The sequence below is a fragment of the Meriones unguiculatus genome, chromosome 1, assembly GCF_030254825.1.
Source record: "Meriones unguiculatus strain TT.TT164.6M chromosome 1, Bangor_MerUng_6.1, whole genome shotgun sequence".
Lineage (NCBI taxonomy): Eukaryota > Metazoa > Chordata > Mammalia > Rodentia > Muridae > Meriones > Meriones unguiculatus.
In genome coordinates this window covers 28,755,662-28,777,462 of record NC_083349.1, presented here as the reverse complement: position 1 = coordinate 28,777,462, position 21,801 = coordinate 28,755,662, and the positions used below count along the sequence as shown (strand labels likewise).

Below are 21,801 nucleotides of genomic sequence, written 5' to 3'. Positions count from 1 at the left end.
CCAATGTAGTCACACTGGAAGAGGACACAAAAAGGGGTTCAGTAGCCCTCTAATTCCATTTTCAGAATATTGGATATGGGGTTTAAATTTAAGTAGAAAAGGAAGGCAAGATGGTTCAGCAGTGAGAGGGCATGCTGTTCTTCCAGAGGGGCCAAATTTGGTTCCCAACTCACAACTGCCGATTACTCTACCTCCAGAGGGATCAAGCACCTTTGGCCCCTGAAGGCATGACTCACACACGTACTTAACATTTTTTTAAGTTTAGAGAGCAAGAAGTGTATATAACAAAGCAGTCTTGGTCAAGGTATGTCCCGTGCACCATCGACCCATCACTGTCTTGCTCTAGGTGTCCTGTGTGGAAGGTAGTCTGGCAAGTTGGCAGAGCTGTGTGGACTGTGGCTCCAGACTTCAGCCCTTCTCTTCCCTTTGTATGAGATTCTTGGGGGAAGTTTGATTCTTTGGAGTTCATAGTCTGAAAACACAAATGCCTCTTTAAAATTACTCTCCTGAGCCAGGCAGTGGTGGCGCATGCCTTTAGTCCCAGCATTCAGGAGATAGAGGTAGGCTGATCTCTGTGGGTTCGAGGCCAGCCTGGTCTACAAAGTGAGCCCAGGGAAGCCAGGCCTACACAGAGAAACCATGTCTCAAAAAATCAAAACAAAATAAAAAAAATTCCTCTTCTGCGAGATGGTTATAAAAATGTCAAAAGCCATGTATGGTTTCCAGCACCCACACCAGGGGCTCATATATCTTGTAACTCCAGCTCCAGGAAGACACAGAGTTCTCTGGTCTCTGCAGTCACCTCCATGCACAAGCACATAAATTCACACAGGCACACACATAAATATTTTTAAATGGTAGGAGAGAACGAATTCCCAAAAAGTTGTTCTGTGACCTTCACACATGTACACTTTCTCCACCCCATTTCTCACATGCACACAAAATAAAACCTAATAAATAACAGGCAGAATGTATAGACAAATTTCCAAAGTAAAAACAAAATTGCCATACCAATAAACCCTACCTAACTACTTGGAGCCTGCTCATGTCTTGTAATGCCTTTATAGAAACATCTAGAGCTTAATGCCCAGTGACCCGTGGCCTTATTTATCCCCAGTGTTCAGTCTCAAGGAAGATAACTAGAGATGTAAAATTTACTACTTAACAAGACCATCAGATGTCTACCTACCTCTGCAGACTCCGTATAAAAGGCACAAGAGATAAGGGCAAGCAACTCCCCTTAACTGTATAAAAGAACCCCTCACTCCTGCTCGCTCTTTAGTCTTTCCCATGTCAGTGAGCATGATGGTGCACACTTGTCGCAGCATGGGAGTTGGAAAGACTTGAGACAAGGCCAGCTCAGTAAACATGCTGAGTTTCAGGCCAGACTCAGTGAGACCCAGTAGGGTACTGGGCTGTGACACAGAGCATTCAGATACAGTGCGTAAAGCCTTGAATCCTCCAATTGGACCAAATGGTCTTAACACTAACCAAGCTACCACCTGAATTCATCATGCTTTGTCTGTGGGAGAAAAAGAAAGAGACAGAGAGGAGTGAATAGCCTGGTTTTGAATCTTTTTATAAAAGTATGTCGCTCTCCTGGCAGGAAAGGAGATACTCTAAAGAGAGATAGTTGTTCCCCTTCCATGGGCTGTTGACACAATGGACCCTAAAGAATTAAAATTTCCTCAGGAATCTCATGCAGAGAAAAGAAAAGGACTGAAACCAAGAGGAGGCACCTGCCTTCCAGGAAGAAGTTTCACAGCTTTCAGACCACCTTGCAGGATAGACTGCATCAGAGACAGTGGTGGACCAGACCACACCCTGACCAAGAGGTTAAACAAACCTCTTACCCTCTGTTTAGACTAAAACCTCAGTTCAGACTTGGAAGTCACTGGACCCTTTTATTTATCCTCTTCTTGGTATGGGCCACACTGAATATTGTGATGGCTTAAATAAGAATGGCCTCCATAGGCTCATATATTTGAATGCTTAGGGAGTGGCACTATTTGAAAGGATTAGGAGGTGTGGCCTTGTTGGAGGAAGTCTGTCACAGGGGGTAGGCTTTGAGGTTTCAAAAGCCCAAGCCATGCCCTTCTCTTCTGCTGCCTTTGGATCTAGAAGTAGAACTCTCAGCTACTTTTCCAGCATCATGTCTGCCTGTATGCTGCCATGCTTCCCGCCATGACAGTGGACTAAACCTCTGAAACTGTAAGTCAGCCCCATTAAATTATTTCATAACAGTTGCCTTGGTCATAGTGTCTCTTTATAGCAATAGAACACCGACTAAGAAAAAATATATCTCTGTTTTTCATCATTATTAGTTTTTTTGTTTTTGAAATTTAATCGTAGGTGCATGAGTGTTTTGTCTGCATGTGTCTGTGAACCATGAGTGTGCAGTACTCACAGAAGCCAGAAGAGGGTGTCAGATCCACTAGAAATGAAGTTATGGGTGATTGTGAGCCACTATGTGGGTGCTGAGATTCGAACCCAGATCCTCTAGAAGAGCAGTCTTAACTGCTGAGCCATTTCTTCAGCCCCTATTACCAGTTTCTTTAATTTGTATGTTGGGGACAGGACACACAGGCTACTTTGTTGGAACTACGGGAGCCCAGGCTTTGACTCTTCTTAATGGCTCTGGTAACAAGCAGTTATAGAAATGTTATAATCCATTTGCTCATCACAATCTCTTGAAAACAGACAATTTTCTTTGTCCCCCAAATGAATCAACTGCATTGTTTACAGCAAGTGAGTACAACCAATTACCTGCTTCTCCCAGCCCTGTGACTCTCCAGGTATGTTTGTGTGTGACTATTTCCCTAACAGTGTTGAAACAAGAAATGGCATCTAAGGGAGAAAGGTCTGGTTCCATAGAGATAGGCACTGAGGCAGCACAGGCCTGCAGCCAGGCTGCCCCTAATTCCCCAGCACAGGTTGGGTGGGAGTGGAAGAAGGGGGTATGGGGAAAAACTGTGTGACCTTACCTCAAAAATGTGGGGGCAGTAGAGAGGAGAGACATGCCTAGTTAAGATGTGCGCATTATGCTGGCAGCCCTCTGATGACTCCAAGCCTGGCAGCCTCAGCCTACAAACTTTCTTGGGAAGTGAAAATTAAATGGGAACACCTGCTCTTCTCCCAGAATCCCTGCACCTGGGGCATCTGTTAGAGGGTTTCAGCTTCACTGACAGGCACTCATCTGTAAGAAAGAGGCTGCCGAAGTGGGCGGGGCCTGATTAGCCCCTAATAAACATAATTTTTAGACACTCACATGGTACAGAATGCAAATTATAAAAACATTTAATCTAGGCACAGTGGCACACATCTGTAATATCAGCCACTTTGAAGGCATAGGCAGTCTAGTCAGTATAGCAAGATCATGTCTCAACAAATAAATACGTGCAAGCATGAATACATACATATTTTTAAAGGCTTGAAATACAGCTCAGTGGTAGAACTAGCTTAATGTGTGAGGCACTGGGTTCTATCCTGAGCCCTGCAAAAATGCATAAGAAGGAATACATCACAATCTCCATTAAGATCCCCAACCCACTTGAGTCTTTAGTCCCCCTCCTTGACAATCTGTATCTACTTATATAACCCCATCCCCTTTTGTTAAAGACAGATTTTTCTGTGTAGCACAGACTGGCCTTAAACTCAAGAGCCTGCTGCCTCAGCCTACTGAGTGTTGTGATGCACACCATTCCAGGTTTATTTATAGCCTTCTTATAGACAATACAGTAACCACCAGAAATATTTTACAAAGGAAAAAGTGCTAGGATGCTGTCTCAGTCATTTTCTTCAAATCCTTGACACTGTGCATATTTTATAAGCACTTGTGGTGTGGAGAAGGGCCCTTCTCCACAGTTGGTCTCTGCCCTGTTTCCTGACAAATCCCCTAAGATCCTTAGAATATCCAAGGTGATGTCATTTTGGATGCTTATGAGCTGGGGGTGTCTGGGAACTCCTGGATTGCTTTACTGATGGGGCTGGCTGCTTGTAGAATTCTTGTGATTAGAGGGTTGGATTACCAGCCCCACCCTGACCTCTGAGGAAGAAAGGAGTGCTGAAGATTAGGCCACTCACCATCCACCAACAATTATTTAGTCATGCACATGTGGTGGACCCCCTCAGAAGCCTTAAATGACAATTTAAAGAGCAGCTAAATTGAAAACCACATCCAGGTACTATGAGGGTAGTGCCCCACCTGGAGAGGGAGTGGGTGAGCCTCACTCCAGCACTTACTGTCTGAGTGTGCTGTATTTTGTTTTGTTTGTAACAGGTTCTTTGTAGCCCAAGCTATCTTGGAACTCACTGTACCGCTCAGGCTGGCTTTAAACTCTTGTTGAGTTTCCTGCCTCAGCTTCCTGAGTGCTCGGCTCATAGGTGTGAGTGAGTCAACACACCCAGCTTCTGACTCCATTATACTAAACTAGTAATATAGGGAGTCAGCTATTTGCTTGACATCTATAAAGGTAAGACACAGCAGAAACAGCAACAGAAGTTACATCAGAACTCTCCAAGCAGGTACCAGCTGCACAATTCATAAAGATAAGATGGCAAAAACTGGGACCCTTATGAGAATAGGGCTAAGTGGAAACTTGAAGTAACAAGCTACCAGGCTATCAAGATGGCTTAAGAGGTAAAGGCGCCTGCAGCCAGAACTGAGGACCTGGGTTAGATCAGATCTCCAGGATCTATGTTGTGGAAGGAGAGAACTAACTTTCACAAGCTGTCCTCTCCCCACCCCAACACTTCTCCCTCATCTGCCCTTCTGTCTCTGTCTCTGTCTCTGTCTCTGTCTCTGTCTCTCACACACACACATACAAATAAATAATAAATGTTTAATGTTTTTAGGAAATAATCTGTTACTGTTGTCTAAAGAAACATATGTATCTGGTCTGGGGATGTACCTGAGGACAGTGCTTGTTTAGCATGCCCAAAGCCCTGGGTTTGATCCTCAGCATTGCATAAATTGGATATAGTGGACCCTTGCCTGCAATCTGGGCACTTTGGAAGTATAGACAGAAGGATCAGAAGTTCAAGGTCATCATCAGCTAAATAGTTGGAAGTCAGCCTGGGATACAAGAAACCCTTTCTCAAAAAAAAAAAAAAAAAAAAAAGTTTATCTAGTTCTACTTTTAGTAGATTAGAGTTGCTTCTAGCTGGCCAGTGCTCCAGCCTGGAAATAGGAAAACAAAACAAAACAAAAAAACAGATAACACACAAACAAATATTTTCCCAACAGTCTTAGAGAGAGATGTTTGTAGCTTGGTGGCAAAGTGTGCGCTCAGCATGTACAAGCTCTGGATTCCATCCAAAAACTCCATACCCCCAAACACACACTCCCCCCCACAAACACATACATACCATACATACACATGCCACATCCACACATACACTCACACTTATACACACATCTACTCACACCCCACATACACACTAACACACATACCACACACACACATAGAGTCATCAGACAAGATTTCTAAACAGATATTTGTACCCTTCCCTTTGGCTCTCAGATTATTTAAGCAATAGGCCCCCAGATACTAAATTTCCCTAGGAATCTTATGCTGGGGGAGGGAAAGTCTGTAGTGCTGGTGCCAGCCTGAAAATTTTGCCTCTCCAAAAAAGATTTTGCACAGTCTGATTTGAAGGACACACTGGAGCAGAAGCAATGATGAGTCAGTGATGGCCAGGACTGCACCTTGACCAGGACTGCTTAGTTATGCACACACTCGCCCCCTCTTTACGCCTAAATTTTATGTCAGATCCTAAGAGATGGGCTTTTGGCAGGAGAATCACTGGACCTTCCCTGCCCCCCCCCCGCCATTGTAACCATACTGAATATTTTTTTTTTTTTTTACTGTTTCTCACTATTAACTGTCTCTTTAATTGATATATTGAGGATGCATGTCCCAATGTAGCTGGTTGGTATTGCCAGAGCTCAGAATATGACCCTAACAACTACAGTAACAGACACACATATATTCTATGTGTATGTGTGGTCCCAGCCACTGCTGAAGTCAGAGGGAACAGAGCCTACCATTGCAGAGCAGAGCTAATCACAGAAAAGTGAGCCAACAATTGCAGGAGCTTTTTCCTGGGGCTTATTTGCTATTCTGAGTTTGAGAAAGAAGATAGGAACCCAAGGATGCACCAGGACACCAAACAAGCCAGTTGCAGTTCTGCTTTCTGCGATCTTCAAGAAGAAAATTCTAGTTTCTGTGGCCTGCCCTGGGGGCACTATGAAAGGTGAAAGAGAACACTGAAGAGACTTTTTGCTTTTGAGGCCTTCATTTTGGAGTTTTGTTTCCTGAGCCCTGATACTGTTAGTGGCTCTGCTTGCTCTGTAAACACTGAAGGTTTTATTTGGCCAGATAGGAAATGAGAACTGAGAGAGTCAGGTCCTTAGAAAGGTATATAGAACACTTTGTCCATGAGAGGCTCTGTGTTGTGTGTCTTTTCTATGGATATGTAAACTAACATCTACCCCATCAATTCAAGAATAATCCATTTAAGTTCATCTTTGTTGTTTTAAACAGGGTTTATTTTATTCTACTTTAGCTCTAGCTACTCCAGAACCTGCTATGTAGATCAGGCTGGCATCAAACTCAGAGATCTGCCTGCTTCTGCCTCTTGAGTGTTGGGATTAAAGACACGTGCCACAACTTTTGGCCCTTAAGTTTATCTTGAATAAAATGAGTTTACTAAGGGTTACCTATGGAGATACACAGGCAGCTGCATTTTCTCAAAGTCACCAGCCCCTTTTCCCTTAGGAAGCTCTAGTTTGCTTTCATTTTTAATTGATTTACTTATTTTGTGAGTTGGGCATGGTGGCACACATCTTTGGAGGCAGAGGCAGGTGGATCTCTGTGAGTTCCAGCCCAGCCTGGTCTACAAATCGAGTTCAGGACAGCCAAGACTACAAGGAGAAACCCTGCCTCGAGAAAAACAGAACAAACAAACAAACAAACAAAAAAAAAAACTGCACTAAATGGCTGCAAATCTAGGTTCAGAGCGCTACCTAGTGTTAAAGTTCTAGAGATGATTGCAGGATCAGACAGTATAAGGCACAGACAAAACCGGAGACTGGGAAAGTTCAGGGATTTGCTTTGCTGCCCTCTGACACATGGAAAGATTAAATGGCAGGTTGCTGCAAGATGGAGTTACTCTGCCAGAATTCAGAGGACCTTGTAAGTCCTGGGTTCAGTTCCTAACATATCAAAGCAAAGCAACCAATCCCAAAATACAAATGGCATCAGCAAGGAAAAAGAGATGTCCCTGTGACTTTTACAAATAATCAAGAGCATGATGAATGTGTGAAAAACTTCACAGCCATGATAGTTGAAATTTTGTTTTAAAGAATGGGAAGCTTGGAAAAATAAGTGTATCTCAGCCTTACTCAAGAAGTAAAAAAAAAAAAAAAAAAAAAAAAATCTAAACTGTGTTAAATACATTAAAAGAACTTAGAGACATTTGCAAAAAAACCAAACATATATATATATATATATATATATATATATATATATGTATGTATGTATGTATTCCATATTTGGCTTTGCCAGTGAAATTTCACAATTATTTAAATTATTTAAGGGGAAAAAAAGATATCTACTATGCTTAATCTCTTTCAGACACTAGAAAAAGAGAAACTTTTGCTTCATTTTATTTATTTTTAAAAAGTTTATTTTTATTGTTATTTTTAACTATGTGTAACTGTATGTATCTACATGTGGATGTGAGCTACCTGATTCAGTCCTCTGAAAGAGTAGTAAGGGCTCTTAACTGCCTAGTCATCTCTCCAGCCCCCTTATTTGTTCATTTTGAGACAGTCAAGCCCATGATGGCCTTGAAGTCAGATCATCCCACCTCAGCCTCCTGAGTACTGAGCTTACAGGCATGCATCATCATGCCCAGAAATGCTTTTTTTCCCTCCTCTCTGTGGCTGAGGATTGAACACAGGGTCTAGAATATACTAGGCAAGCGCTGTGTCACTGAGCTACATTCTCAGACCTTGTGTCATCTTATGAAAGCAATTTAACCTTAATACACAATTTGACAATGTCCGTACAAGAAGGTAAAGTTACAGACCAGTTTCTTTCATGAACATAAGACCTGGAAAAAACATTTATCGCAGCAGAAAGCCCTTTTAAAAACTCTATTTGGGGTGTGTAGGCCTCTACCTCCCTTCCACCAACGCCCTTAAGCAGGAGAGAGAAAAGGTTAGTGGAGAGAGGGGACCCAGACCTCTTTCCTTCTCCCTGCTAGTCAGGGTCAAGGTGTACTTTTAGGGTTCTATACCAATCTCCATCAACCACAGATGCAGCCAGCAGTCTCCTCCATGCTGCTGCTCCCTGAAGCGTTTCTCTCCGTCTGTCTGCTCCAAACCACCACACTGTCTCTGCTCTCTCCAAACTACTACACAACAAAACCCAATGCCACACAGAATGCCCCCACTTCTCTTTCTCCCTCTCATATTTATATCCTCAGAGTCCTAGACCATGCCCTTCTCTGCGCAGCACCTGGAAGGCCATTACCAACTGGCAAAGACCATACCACACGTGTGACAATTAACAGGTGTGGACAAACTATAGCCCAACTAAAATCCCACACTTGGGATTAAAGCAAAAGTATATTTACATAACACACACAAAAAAACCCCAAAACTTCCACTACACATTAGTAAATGAAATTCAGCCACAGATACAGAAGAATGAATCAGTCTGGAAAGATGACTCACAACACTTAACTGCTCCTTCAGAGGACCCAGATTTGGTCCCCAGCACCCACGAGGAAGTTCAGAAACATCTGTAACTCCTGTACCAGGGTATCCAATGTCCTCTTCTGGCCTCCTCAGGCACTGCACTTACATGGCGCACATACACAAAGGCAAAAGCACTCATGTACAAATATAAAAACAAATCTTTAAAAAGATGACATGTCTATATCAGGAGTCCCCAAGACCACAACTAGTTTCAGTGGTTCACTAAGAAAAAGCACAGAACTTGTCACTGCCCCCCAACACACACAAAAATAAATATTAAAAAAAACTTTTAAATCAAGAATTGACTGCTATACTCCTGTTATCCAATCCCTAATGAGGTAGAGGCAGAAAGATTGGGACAGCCAATCTTTGACTACATAGCAAGTTCAAGGCCAGTCTGGGTTATATGAAAGCCTGTTTCAAAACAACAAAAAAACTAAAACCTATAGGTGTATTCAAGGTTCTCTAGAGAAACAAAACTTATAGAATGAATATCTATCTATCTACCTACCTAACCTACCTACCTATATCTGATTTATTAGAATGTTTTACAGGGTGTGGCCCAACAACGGTTTTCTACCAACAGAAGGTTTAAGAATCCAGCAATTAAAAAAAAAAAAAAAGAATCCAGCAATTGTTCAGTCTGTAAGGTCAGCTGGTCTTCAGCATACATTGGAATCCCAAAGAAGCAGGCTCTAATGCCAGTAACAGAATGGACTTGCTAGTGAGAGTGAGTGCGAGCAAACAAAGACAGCAAGCTTCCTTCTTTCCTGTCCTTTATACAGGCTGCCAGCGGCAGGTGTAGTCCAGATTAAACGTGTGTCTTCCCACCTCAAAGATCTGGATTAGAAGTGAGTCTTCCCAATAAGCCACGCTGGGTAGGGAAGCAGGTAGGCTAATTGTAGTTCTTCCCCACTCTCACTCTCTGTTTCTCCAAATCCAGTTCCTCAGCTTCATCCCCAGCTCTGTAGCAGAACACATACTGCAGCCTCCCTTCCCCTCCTGCATCCATCTCCAGTGGGTTACACAGATCTTCCTCCACACCCATTGCTTTGTTCCAGCCCCCAACTCTAGCAGGCGCTCCCTGGGAATCCATAGGACACCCTGACTAGGAAAGCAGGTGAGCTAACTGGAGATCTTCACCTCTCCCTCCTTTCTTCCAAGTCTAATCCCTCAGTCTCATTACCAGCTCTTTAGCAAACTTTCTGCTGTGGCCTCTCTTCACTCTTTGCTCCACTTCTCAGGGTACTAACTAAGCAGATCCTGTTAGGACACCCTCATTTTCTCTCTCTTGTCAAGCCCCTTTACCATCTCCAGCCCTTCTTTGTTTCTAAGTCCTGATCAGGTCCCTATTCCCAGAAACACATTTTACCTGGAACCCCCAGTGTCCACACCCATTAGGACTCCAGAAGATGTTCATTCCTGCAGGCAACACACAGCCACCACACACCAAGGAACAAAACACCCACCCAACAAAGACAAGACCAGACAGTGGCACCTGGAATGACAATCCTAGATGCCTAGATGCCATAGTAAAAACACAATAAATAATAGCCAGGATAAAATGTCTCTAGAGCCCAGCAAACCTACTACAACAGGCCCTGAATATGCCAACATAGCTGAAGCACAAATAAAAGACCTTAAATTAGTCTTTATGAATATGATAGAAGTCATTAAAGAGGAAACAAATCCATTAAAGAAAACTATGAAAAAATAAGTAGCAGAAAGAAATTAAGAAACTTACACTTGAAAGTAGAAATAGAATCAATAAAGAAAACACAAACTGGGGCTCAGTGGTTAGGAGCACTGGCTGTTCTTCCAGAGGATCCAGGTTCAATTCCTAGCACCCACATGGCAGCTCACAACTGTAACTTCAGTTCTAAGGGATCTAACATCCTCACACAGACATGCATGCAGGCAAAACACCACATAAAGGCACATAAAATAAAATAAATAAGTGAAATATTTTTTTTTTTTTTCTTCTCAGAGCTGAGGACAAAACCCAGGGCCTGTGCTTGCTAGGCATGTGCTCTACCACTGAGTTAAATCCCCAACCCCAAGTGAAATCTTAAAAAGAAAGGAAACCCAAAATGAAGGTAATCTGTAAATGAAAAATTTAGTAACTTGAACAGAAATCACAGAGGCAAGCTTCAACAGAATACAAGAGATGTAATAAAGAATCTCAGGCATTGAAGACACATTAAAGAAATGGATACATCAACAAAAAAATGTTAAATCTAAAAAACTCTGACACAAAACACCAAGAAAAACTGGGACACTCTGAACAGAATGAATCTAAGAATAATAGGAATAGAGGAAGAAGAAATGCAGGTCAAAGGCACAGAAAATATTTTCAACAAAATCATAGAAGAAAAATTTTCTAACCTAAAGAAAGAGATGCTTATCAAAGTAGAGAAGCTCACAGACTCCCAAATAGACTGGACCAGAAAAGAAAGTCCTCTCAGCATATAATAATCAACACACTAAACATATAGAACAAAGAAAGAATATTAAAAGCTGCATGAGAAAAAGACCAAGAACCATATAAAGGCAGACTTCGTAGAATTATACCTGACTTCTCAGTGGAGACTCTAAAAAGCCAAAAGGGCTTGGGCAGATGTGTTGCAGGCTTTAACAGATCACAAATGCCAGCCCTGACTACTATACCTAGCAAAAAATTTCTTTCTTCCTTCCTTCTTTTTCCTTCCTTCCTTCCTTCCTTCCTTCCTTCCTTCCTTCCTTCCTTCCTTCCTTCCTCTTTCTTTCTTTCTTTCTTTCTTTCTTTCTTTCTTTCTTTCTTTCTTTCTTTCTTTCTTTCTTTCTTTCTTTCTTTCTTTTCCTCTTTTTCTTTTTTGTTTGTTTGTTTCAAAACAGGGTTTCTCTTTGTAGCCCTGGCTGTCCTGGACTTGCTTTGTAGACCAGGGTGGCCTCGAACTCACAAAGATCCACCTGCCTCTGCCTCTCTGAGTGCTGGGATTACAGGTGTGCACCACCATGCCTGGCTTCCAGCAAAACTTTCAGTCACCATAGATGGAGAAAATAAGACATTCCATGATAAAGTCAAATGTAAGTAGTATCTACAAATCCAGCCCTACAGAAGGTGCTTTGAGGTAAACTCCAAGCTAAAGAGGATAACTATATCGAAGAAAACACAGAGAATAAATAATCCCAGATCAACAAAGTCAAAGAAAGGGAAGCACACACATACCACCACCACCAACAAAATAACACAATCATTGGTCACTGATACTTCTCAACACCAGTTGTCTCAATTCCCCAATAAAAAGGCACAGATTAACAGAATGGATTTGAAAACAGGATCTATCCTTCCACTACATCCAAGAAAGATATCTTAATATCAAGGATAGACATCACCTCAAGGTATGAAAAAAAAAGACATTTAAAAAAAGTGGACCTAAGAAACAAGCAGATGTAGCCATTTTAATATCTGACAAAATAGACTTCAAATAAAAACTAATTAGAAGAGATAGGAAAGGATACTACATACTTATCAAAGGAAAAATCCATCACGAAGGCATTTTAATTCTTAATATCTATGCCCCAAACACAAGGTCACCCAAGTTTATAAAAAAAAAATACTACTATAGCTTAAATCACATATTGATCCTCAGACACTGATAGTGGGAAACTTTAATACCTCACTCTGGCCAATGGACAGGTCTCCAGACAAAAACTAAACAGAGAAATTCTGGAGTTAACTGAGGTTATAAACCACATGGACCTAGCAGATATTTACAGAACATTTCACCCAAACATGAAAGAATATACCTCCTTCTAAGTACTCTGTGGAACTTTCTCCAAAATTGACCACATACTCAGACACAAAGCAAGTCTCAACAGATAGGAGAAAATCAAAATAAGATTCTCTTAGTTCACAAGTCGATGCACTAGTCCTCTCCTAGGTTGCCTAGCCACCTGTGAGGTCATCATTGGTCGCTGCTGCCAGGGGCCTGGGGTAAAAGGACCCCTGCCTCTTATCTCTCCTCTCTCTCTCTTTCTCGCTCTCTCCCCCACCCCATGGCTCATTCAGGCCCCAACTCTCCTGCTTCCCTTCCTTCGAATAAACTTTTTCATATAAGATTGGTTGTGTACATGGCATTTTTTTATATAAATATTAACAGACTCTGCATCCCATCTGAGCAAATTAAAGCTGGATATTAACAATAGAAACAACAAAAAGCTTACAAACTCATGGAAACTGAACAACTTTCTACTGAATGAAAAATGGGTCAAGACAGAAATAAGAAAGAAATAAAAAAAAAACTTTTTAGAATTGAATGAAAACGAATACATGATATACCCAAATTGATGGGACACGATGAAGGCTGTTCTAAGAGGCAAGTTCATAAGTGCTTACATTAAAAAGTTGGAGCTGGGCAGTTGTGGCACATACCTTTAATCCTAGCACTTGGGAGGTGGAGGCAGGTGGATCTTTTTGAGTTCGAGGTCAGCCTGGTCTACTGGGCAAGTTCCAGGACAGCCAAGAATACACAGAGAAACTCTATCTCAAAACTAAACAAAAATTGGAGAGATCTCATACTAGCAACTTAACAGCATACCTGAAAACTCTAGAACAAAAATTAGAAATCATACCCAAAAGAAGTAGATGTCAACAAACAATCAACTCAGGGCTTAAATCAATAAAATAGAAACAAATGAACAAAAACAAACAAACAAAAAACCAATACAAATAATCAATGAAACAAAGAGATGGTTCTTTGAGAAAATCAATTAGATTAACAAACCCTTATTCAAACTAACTAAAAGGTGGAGAAGATCTAAATTAACAAAATCAGAAATGAAAATGGGGACATAACAACAGACACCAGGGAAATCTAAAGAATCATAAGGGCATACTTTAAAAACCTGTATTCTGCCAAATTGAAAAATGTAAAAGAAATGAATAATTTTCTTGTCACATACCATTTACCAAGCTAAATCAAGATCAGATAATCAGTTTAAATAGACCTATAACCCTAAGTGAGAGCCAGGTGTGGTGATACATGTCTGTAATCCCAGAATTACAGACCAACTTCCCTTATGAACGTACATATAAAAAATACTCAATAAAATACTTGCAAATTAAATCCAAGAACACATAAAAAAGATCATCCACTATGATCAAGTATGCTTCATTTCAGAGATGCAGGGATTGTTCAAATACAAAAGTCAGTCAATGTAATACATCATATAAACAAACTGAAAGACAACAACTACATGGTCATCTCATTAGATGCAGAAAAGGCTTTTAACACAATTCAACTGCCTTTATTATATTGAGGTATGTCCCTTGTTTTCCTAATTTCTCCAGGACTTTTATCATGAAGCAGTGTTATATTTTATTTTGTTATATTTTTAAAAATGAAGAATGAATGAATGAATGAACCAATGAACGAATGAATGAAAGAAAACCTAGCCACTGGAGTAAAGGTTAACAACTGAACTGTCATTTATACCTGCTGGGAGAGGAAACATATGTTTTCTCTGATGGAGTGACACTGAGTATATCAACCACTCTAGAGCAGGCCTCATGTTCAAGAGTAATTGACCAACATATTAGCAGACTTCAGTTTTTTTGTGTGTGTGGTTTTATTTGGTTATGGTTTAGTGTTTTGTTTGTTTGTTTCTGTTTAGGTGTTGTTTTCTTGATTGGCGGGGGGTTGTGGGTTGGGTTTTTGATTGTTTTCTGAGAAAGAACTTAAAGTTGGATGGTTAAGGAGGGAGAGAAGATCTGGAAGGACTTTGGGGAGGGGGCTAATATGGTCAAAGTATATTTAAACATAAAAGTTGTTTTAAATTAAAGGGGAAAAAAGTGGGAGAAATAGTCTTCCTCATAAAAGAGTAGACCAATTAATTATCCAATACAAAAAGGTAAGCCCTGGAAAGATACATACAAATAACATTATACAAATTGAGTAGGGTTGTAATTAGAAATATATATGTATATGTATGTACATATATGCATGTAACACTTAATAAAAAAAGAAGCCATGAATTTGAAAGAGTTGCAAGGAGGTGTATATAGGATGGCTTGGAGGGGGAAAAAGAGCGAAATGATGTGACCCTAAAAAAATAAAATAATAGAAAAGGGGAAATGATTTAAAGAAGAAGAAGAAAAAGAAAAGAAGAAGAAGAAGAAGAAGAAGAAGAAGAAGAAGAAGAAGAAGAAGGAGAAGAAGAAGAAGAAGAAGAAGAAGAAGAAAACGAATCCCTCCTAGACTTTTGGGTTTTAGTTAATTTTAGATGCAGTCAGTTTGACAACCAAGAATAGCCATCTTGGTTATAACCAATAGTTAGCCATCACTAACCAAGAATGTGTTAGTTGGTCAATGGATAGTGGAATAAATTTGCCTTGGGCCCTAAGAGTCCTTGTCCTTCTAGCCAATGGTGCATGGTCCTGAAAAGCCTTGATATTGAATACATAGGAGATTAAGTAGGTCAATTTACTACAGTGAGACTTTGTTCCTCAGCTTTATTTGTGGCTTTCTAAAGAAAAGTACTGAAAGGCTAGATAGAGCCTAGTGCGAAGTGTGTTTCCAGAAGTCCCAGGCCCTGGATTAGAACCCCAGAGGGCAGGTGACCAGGCTCCTATACTGAGGTTCCTTCAGTTTACTCAATCTGATCCACTTTTGGCACCTATGGAGTTGTGGCATTCTGACATAGAATAGCATCAGTTTTCTTAAAGTCCTAGTGGTATTAAGGCTATGGACTATAGAATTTCTGTTGACAATGGGTAAATGAGTTATATGTGTACACAATACCTAAATGTATGGGAAAGGTGATTTAAGATCCTTTATTTGTACAAACAAGCAACTAGCCCACCTTCCTTTCGTCTGAGGCTCAGGGCAGGAGTGTGCATAAAGGTAGGTGCAGATGGAGTGCAGGAACCAGGGTTCTTTTCATCACCTCACCTTGTTCTGGCCCTTTCTAGAGTGAACCTAAAATTTCCATTTAAGATCTGCCAGAGCACTGTAGCAATTACTTGAAATCCCAGAACTGGACAGGAAGCAGAGGCAGGAGAATCTGAGGGCTGCCTAACCTATGTAGGGAGACCTAGCTAACTAAACTAAACTAAACTAAACTAAACTAAACTAAACTAAACTAAACTAAAGTAAACCACAACAGTGGAAGGCACAAGCAGAGGTGGGAAATGGTGGAGGGAGGTTTTCTATTTAAATTTCTCTCCTCAGGTGAGGAATTGCTTTTGCCGTTACCCTTTAGGCCTCTGAGCAGCAACAATTACTGCCTTATCCACACTCCTAAGCTAGCTAGGGGTATAGCACTTTCATTCCAGGTTAGTTACTCTCTCCAAGTATTTGTTGCCTGCCTGCTACACTCTAAGGGCTGGCTGCTGAGTCAACCTGAGTGTTTTCAGAAACCTCACTCTTCCACTCTGCTGCTTGCAACAAGCTTTTACTGCTTCAAATTACAATCAGGATTCATAGCTCAAACTTGTTGGAAACGTGGGTGTACGCTGTCTCCGTTCAACATCCTCGCACTTTTTTTTGAGTCGAAGAAAAATCAAGTTATAGCTCCACTGTTTTTGCTTGTACTCCTAGAAAGGGCATTTACCTCTGCCGTGGTGTCTCCAGCAGGATCTTGTTGACCCTGGCAAGTCTAGAGCACAACAGTGGCATAAGGCGTTTGCTTTTCACACAGGAGTGAGAAGAGACAATGGTGGGCCCAGGGCCGATCTTCCGACCACACTGCCACACCCGACCACTCAGGCCCAACGTGACGCTGGGAATGGAGAGTTCCGTTCGAGAGCTGCTCAGGGCGCCTGGGATCTCAGGCTTCATTCAAAAACTCCACACTCCCTCTAGACCACAACAAGCAGATGACGACGGGCGCTCTTCCATGCGCGTGCGTGGCCGGCGGGGTAACCATAGAGTGGCCCCGGCGGGTAGAGAGGCCAGAAGCCCGGGCGGCTCCGCGCCCAGCTTCCGGCAGCACCACACTGCTCCGGGAGCTGCCGCGTACCCAGTTTCCATGGGGACTGGATATGGCGCCGCGAGGTGAGACTTTGGAGGTGTGTGTCTCTGCCCCTATCCCATAGGTACCTGCCAGCCTCTCCATCTCTCTGCTCTCCAGAGCGCGACCTAACACCCCCTTCTCAAAAGTTGGAGTCTTACTCTTCTCCTGTCCGAATTGGTATGTGTTGCCTTGACCGCCCTAAGTGTCTGCATGTGTGAAACTACCGTATCCTTAGAAACCCAGGGCTGGCCCTATTCCCGGCTGGCTCAGTTACAATCCTCTGGCCATGGACAGACTTAAAACTGACCTCTGCGCCCCAATTTCCCCTTAAGTAGTGACAGGGTTGAAATTTTGAGGTGCATCTTAGCTGTGATGCTAGCCCGACCTAAAAGTGATTCCTGGGAAAGGAGGTCAAAGGCCACCTCCTTCACGCCGACACTCTCACTTCATTAGCAATTACAAGTTTCTCCCTCATTCATCGTGACCTTGTGTTTTCTCCAGGTTACACAGAACCCCACAGGGAGTAAAGCTCCAGTTGCCCTTCTGTTCATTTTTTGTGTTGCCTTTTTTTTTCCCCCAGATAAAAGGTTGTCCTCAACCCCTCTCGAAATCCTGTTATTTCTGAATGGGTGGTATTATGCTACCTATTTCCTGTTGGAGCTCCTTATTTTTCTGTACAAAGGTAAGGCTGGGCTTGACTGCCTCTGTCCCCTTTCCACTTTAGCCTAGTGCCAACTCCACCGAGAACCTTCTTTCACTCTTTCCTGGTCCCTGCAGCATCTCTCTTCACTGCATGGCAGAAATCTCAACTGATGTCTTTAGAATGATTCAGTAGGAAGTCTTTCAGCCAGAATATCCTGAGTTTGAGAAATGTGGGCTTCTCCATTTGACTTTCCCCCATCTTTCTTCGCTAAAATATTCAGATCTGTGTGCCATTATAATTCAGTCATTGGGCAGTCAGGACTTCTAGACTTAGAGCTGCAGCTGCAACAAGCCACAGCCCTATAACTAGCTCTCGGGAAGCTGAGACTTGTGTCCTTGTAGGGGACTGTTAGGCAGTGTTTGCAGACTCTGGCTTTTACACCGGCAGGTCTCTTGCTGCCATACCCAACTGCCAACCTAGTCCTGGACGTGGTGATGCTGCTCCTTTATCTTGGCATTGAAGTAATACGCCTGTTTTTTGGTGAGTGTTATCCAGAAAATATTTCCATTCCTCATGAGACATGCTGGAGCCTGTAACTTGACTAACAGAAAGAACATAACCTAGGCTATCAGAGGTTGGATCTGATAATGTATCCCCTTACTGGCTTCAAACTACTACTTTATATTTTGGGTCAAGACTTACCTGTGTGTTTCTGAGTGAGGCTAGCAGCTGGCATTGGATCTTAGATGATTCCTCTCCAGTTGCCTAACAGCTACAAGAGTTCCTGCTTCTTCTTCTTGCTTTGTCTGAAGAGTAAAGCAGTTCATTCCGAAAGAGCTCTAATATTCCCTCCACTTCTTTAAACAGGATTTTTCTACAAGAGGTTTTTAAACCCCAGAAACACAGAGCAAAAACACTTATTGCTTAGAACATATCACCCCAGTGTTCAGTGTTTAAATTACAAATGAAAGGCAGGTAAGGGAAACTAACAGTGAGTTCACATAAGTCACTACAGAGGACCAAACACCTTGCTAAGGAGAACATGATGGCACATGCCTTTAATCCAGTATCACCAGCAGAGGCAAAGGGATCATTATGCATTCAAGGCCACATAATGGCCAGGCCAGGCCAGGGCTGCATAATGAGATCCTATAGAAAAAAAAAAAGAAAAGAAAAAAAACACAAAACTTGCCAATGTGCTCAAATTTAATAAAGAAAAGCCAGAAAAACAAGGCAACATTTTTTCCCCACATATCACATTGGCAATAGCAAGAAAGATTTATATATATAACTATATAATATATAGTTATATCCGTATTTGGCTTTTGGAACACTTAATTTTTATTTATTTTGGTTTTTTGAACCAGTGCTTCTCTTTGTAGCCTTGTCTGTCCTAGACTGGCTTTGTAGACCAGGCTGGCCTCGAACTCACAGCAATCTGCCTGCCCCTGCTTCCCTGAGTACTGGGATTACAGGTGTGTGCCACTATGACCAGCTCATATTTTTCCCCCCCAAGACAGGGTTTTTCTGTGTAGCTTCACATTGTAGACCAGGCTGGCCTTGAACTCATGACATCTATCTGTCTCTGCCTCTCAGAATGCTGGGATTATAGGTGTGAGTCACTGCGCCCAGCAGGAAAACATATATTTTTTTAAGTTAAACTATTATTATTTCATGTATATGGATGTTTTTGTTTTTGCCTGTATATATGTATGTATGTACGTATATATACCACATGTATGTCTGGTGCCCACAGAGGTCAGAAGGTGTCAGGTTAGAGAGATGGCTCAGAGGTTAAGAGTCTTACTGCTTTTGCAGGAAGACCTGTTTGTTTTCCACCAATCACATTAAGCAACTCACAACTGCTTGTAACTCTAGCTCCAGGGGATTCAATGTTGTCATCTGGCTTTTGTGGCCATACACATCCTCTGGAACTGGAGTTACAGATTGTTGAGCTGTCATGTAGGTACTGGGAACTGAACCTCGGTCCTCAGTAACCATTCAGCCATCCATCTCTGTAGCCCCAAAGAACAGATATTTTTAATGCATTTCCTAAAATTATTTTTCATTAGTTGAAAAGTTTTTAATGTATATATTCATTTACATATACACATACATACATAGTATTTTATATATGCAATGTATATATACATGTGGCTATAAACACATATATACATAGTATTTTACATATGCAGTGTATATATGCATATATATATGCATGTATGTATGTACACAACCAGTTGGGTTTTTTTTTTTTTTGGTATTTATTTACTCTTTATACAGTTTATACTATATAAGCATGTATGCTTACAGGCCAGAAGAGGGCACCAGATTCACTATAGATGGGAGTCACCATGTGGTTGCTGGAATTTGAACTCTGGACCTCTGGAAGAGCAGCCAGTGCTCTTAACCCCTGAGCCATCTCTCCAGCTGTCTTGGTTTTGGTTTTTTGAAGTAAGGAGACCAGGATAATTTTGAGCTCTCAATCTGACACCTTAGCCTCATGAGTGCGGAGATTATAGGTGTGTTCTTCCATGCCTGGCTTGTATTATTATTTTTTCTTTTTTGTTTTCTTCTGTGAGACAGGGTCTCTTTATGTAGCCCTGGCTGTCCTGGAACTCTCAATGTAGACCAGACTAACCTCAAACTCAAGAGACCGTTCCCAAATTTTTTCCTGATGCAGAATCCTGTTGTTCCCCGGGTAGTGTGAATGGAAGCAGGGCCTCTGGAGTAAATGACTTTAGTCTATAACACCCTGAAGCTTCAAACTTAGTTCAGTGGAACTTCACCTTTAAATATGACATCCCCACTCAAGGTAATTTTTCTTTCCTCTGCCTGTCTGTCACATCCAGACACTTCCTGATGTGAGAAAAAATAGGGCCAGGAAAAGCATTCACTATTCAGAGGTGACTCTGGGTTGTGTTTTATAGGTACAAAGGGAAACCTCTGCCAGCGAAAGATGCCCCTTGGCATTAGTGTGGCCTTGACCTTCCCATCTGCAATGATGGCTTCCTATTACCTGCTGCTGCAGACCTACGTGCTCCGCCTAGAAGCTATTATGAACAGCATCTTGCTCTTCTTTTGTGGCTCAGAGCTGCTGCTTGAGATGCTCACACTAGCCACTTTCTCCAGGTATTACTGCTGAGGTCTGGGTTCCCACCCAGATATGAATGCATTGCTCTTTGAAGGCCTGAAAGGTGTAGAAAACTGGATTTAAGGGAGTGTTAAATGGGATGCTTTTCTTATTTCCAGTACGTAGAAAGGTTCTCTATAAGTCTGCATATTATATGTTCACCTGTGTATATACACAAATGTTTAGAAGTACATGTGTATGCATGTACCTGACATGTTCATGTCAGGTATCAATCACTTTCATCGATCACTTTCCACTGTATATATTGGAGGATCTTTCACTTGAACCAAAATGTTCTCCAATTTAGCTAGTCTAGCTAGCCAGTTTACTCTAGGAAGCTCATCTCTCCTTTCATGGATGCTGGTCCTCATGCTTTGGTGGCAAGTACTTTACCCGCTGAATCACCTTCCCAGTCCCCAAAGCTTCCTTCCTAAGGAAGAGAGTCTTCTGGTTCTTTTGAATCAAGTCTTCTAATAATGCAGAGTTCAAGCTAACAGTTGTTAGGCACTGTCTTTTCTTTTTTTAATGTGCACTGATGTTTGACCCACATTTATGTCTGTGTGAGGGAGTCAGATCCACTGGAACACGAGTTACAAGTAGTTGTGAGCTGCCATGTAGGTGCTGGCAATTGAACCCAGGTCCTCTGGAAGAGCAGCCATTGCCCTTAATTGCTGAGCCATCTCTCCAGCCCCAATTCACTGGTCTTTTTAACAGTCTCTTTCTTTCTGCCTTTAGTATGGACAGAATCTGAAGTACAAGAATTCCAGCTGGTACCCATCAGAGTGAGAACAGTATCCTTCTGGTACTTCAGCCACACTTGTGAAAAGTGGTACGTTATGCTGGCCTGGGAAAGGTTGTGTGGTTTTTTTCTTCAGCACAGACACCTGGGCATTGAGCACCTACCTGAGGTCAGTAGCACTGCCTTTAAACCAAGATCATCAGCAGGGGACTCCTACATTTTGCTCTAAGGAAGGGCAAGGCTGTTCCCATCTTGGTCCACCAGCTTCCTACTGACCTCAAATTCTCTTCCTTGGTCATCATGGCCAGAGCTCCTTGTGTGGACCATCTAGGCTTATTGGGCTTCTAGCAGGACCTGAGCCACAGCATCCTGGACAATTCAAATGTTTCGTCTATGTGACCCACCCCCCACCCTGCTCTGTTCAAACAGAAGGTAATCCAGAACTCTTTAGTAGTTCATAGTATTATTTTTCTATTCTGATCATGACGCAAACAAGATTTTATAATAAAAAGTATTTGACATGG

General features: G+C 41.8%; 2 protein-coding genes across 4 annotated transcripts in view; both read left to right on the top strand.

Annotated features, from left to right (window-relative positions):
* Tmem138 (transmembrane protein 138) overlaps positions 1-16,568 on the top strand; it is a 26,239-nt gene extending 9,671 nt beyond the window's left edge. Inside the window, exon 4 of the mRNA XM_021636041.2 lies at positions 16,448-16,568. Coding sequence (XP_021491716.1) covers positions 16,448-16,453 — 6 coding nt within the window. The 3' untranslated portion in view covers positions 16,454-16,568. The remainder of the gene's footprint in view (positions 1-16,447) is intronic.
* Tmem216 (transmembrane protein 216) lies at positions 16,534-21,801 on the top strand. Of its 3 annotated transcripts, none has more exons than XM_021636115.2 (5): positions 16,534-16,803; positions 17,343-17,444; positions 17,853-17,945; positions 20,336-20,537; positions 21,274-21,801. In XM_021636115.2, exons 1-5 carry the CDS (start codon positions 16,626-16,628, stop codon positions 21,287-21,289), a joined length of 591 nt encoding a protein of 196 aa, XP_021491790.2. In that variant the 5' UTR covers positions 16,534-16,625; the 3' UTR covers positions 21,290-21,801. The 3 variants fall into 3 exon arrangements, with proteins under 3 accessions (XP_021491790.2, XP_060242558.1, XP_021491791.1); XM_021636116.2 differs by having other exon boundaries at positions 16,693-16,817; XM_060386575.1 differs by lacking the exon at positions 17,853-17,945.

Bases quoted from the DNA above. Each gene is read 5' to 3' on its own strand.
- Tmem216 (XM_021636115.2), top strand. From the start codon at position 16,626: ATGACGACGGGCGCTCTTCCATGCGCGTGCGTGGCCGGCGGGGTAACC. The intron at 17,445-17,852 runs GTAAGGCTGGGC...TTACACCGGCAG, and splicing joins CCTTATTTTTCTGTACAAAG to GTCTCTTGCTGCCATACCCA. The intron at 17,946-20,335 runs GTGAGTGTTATC...TGTGTTTTATAG, and splicing joins AGTAATACGCCTGTTTTTTG to GTACAAAGGGAAACCTCTGC.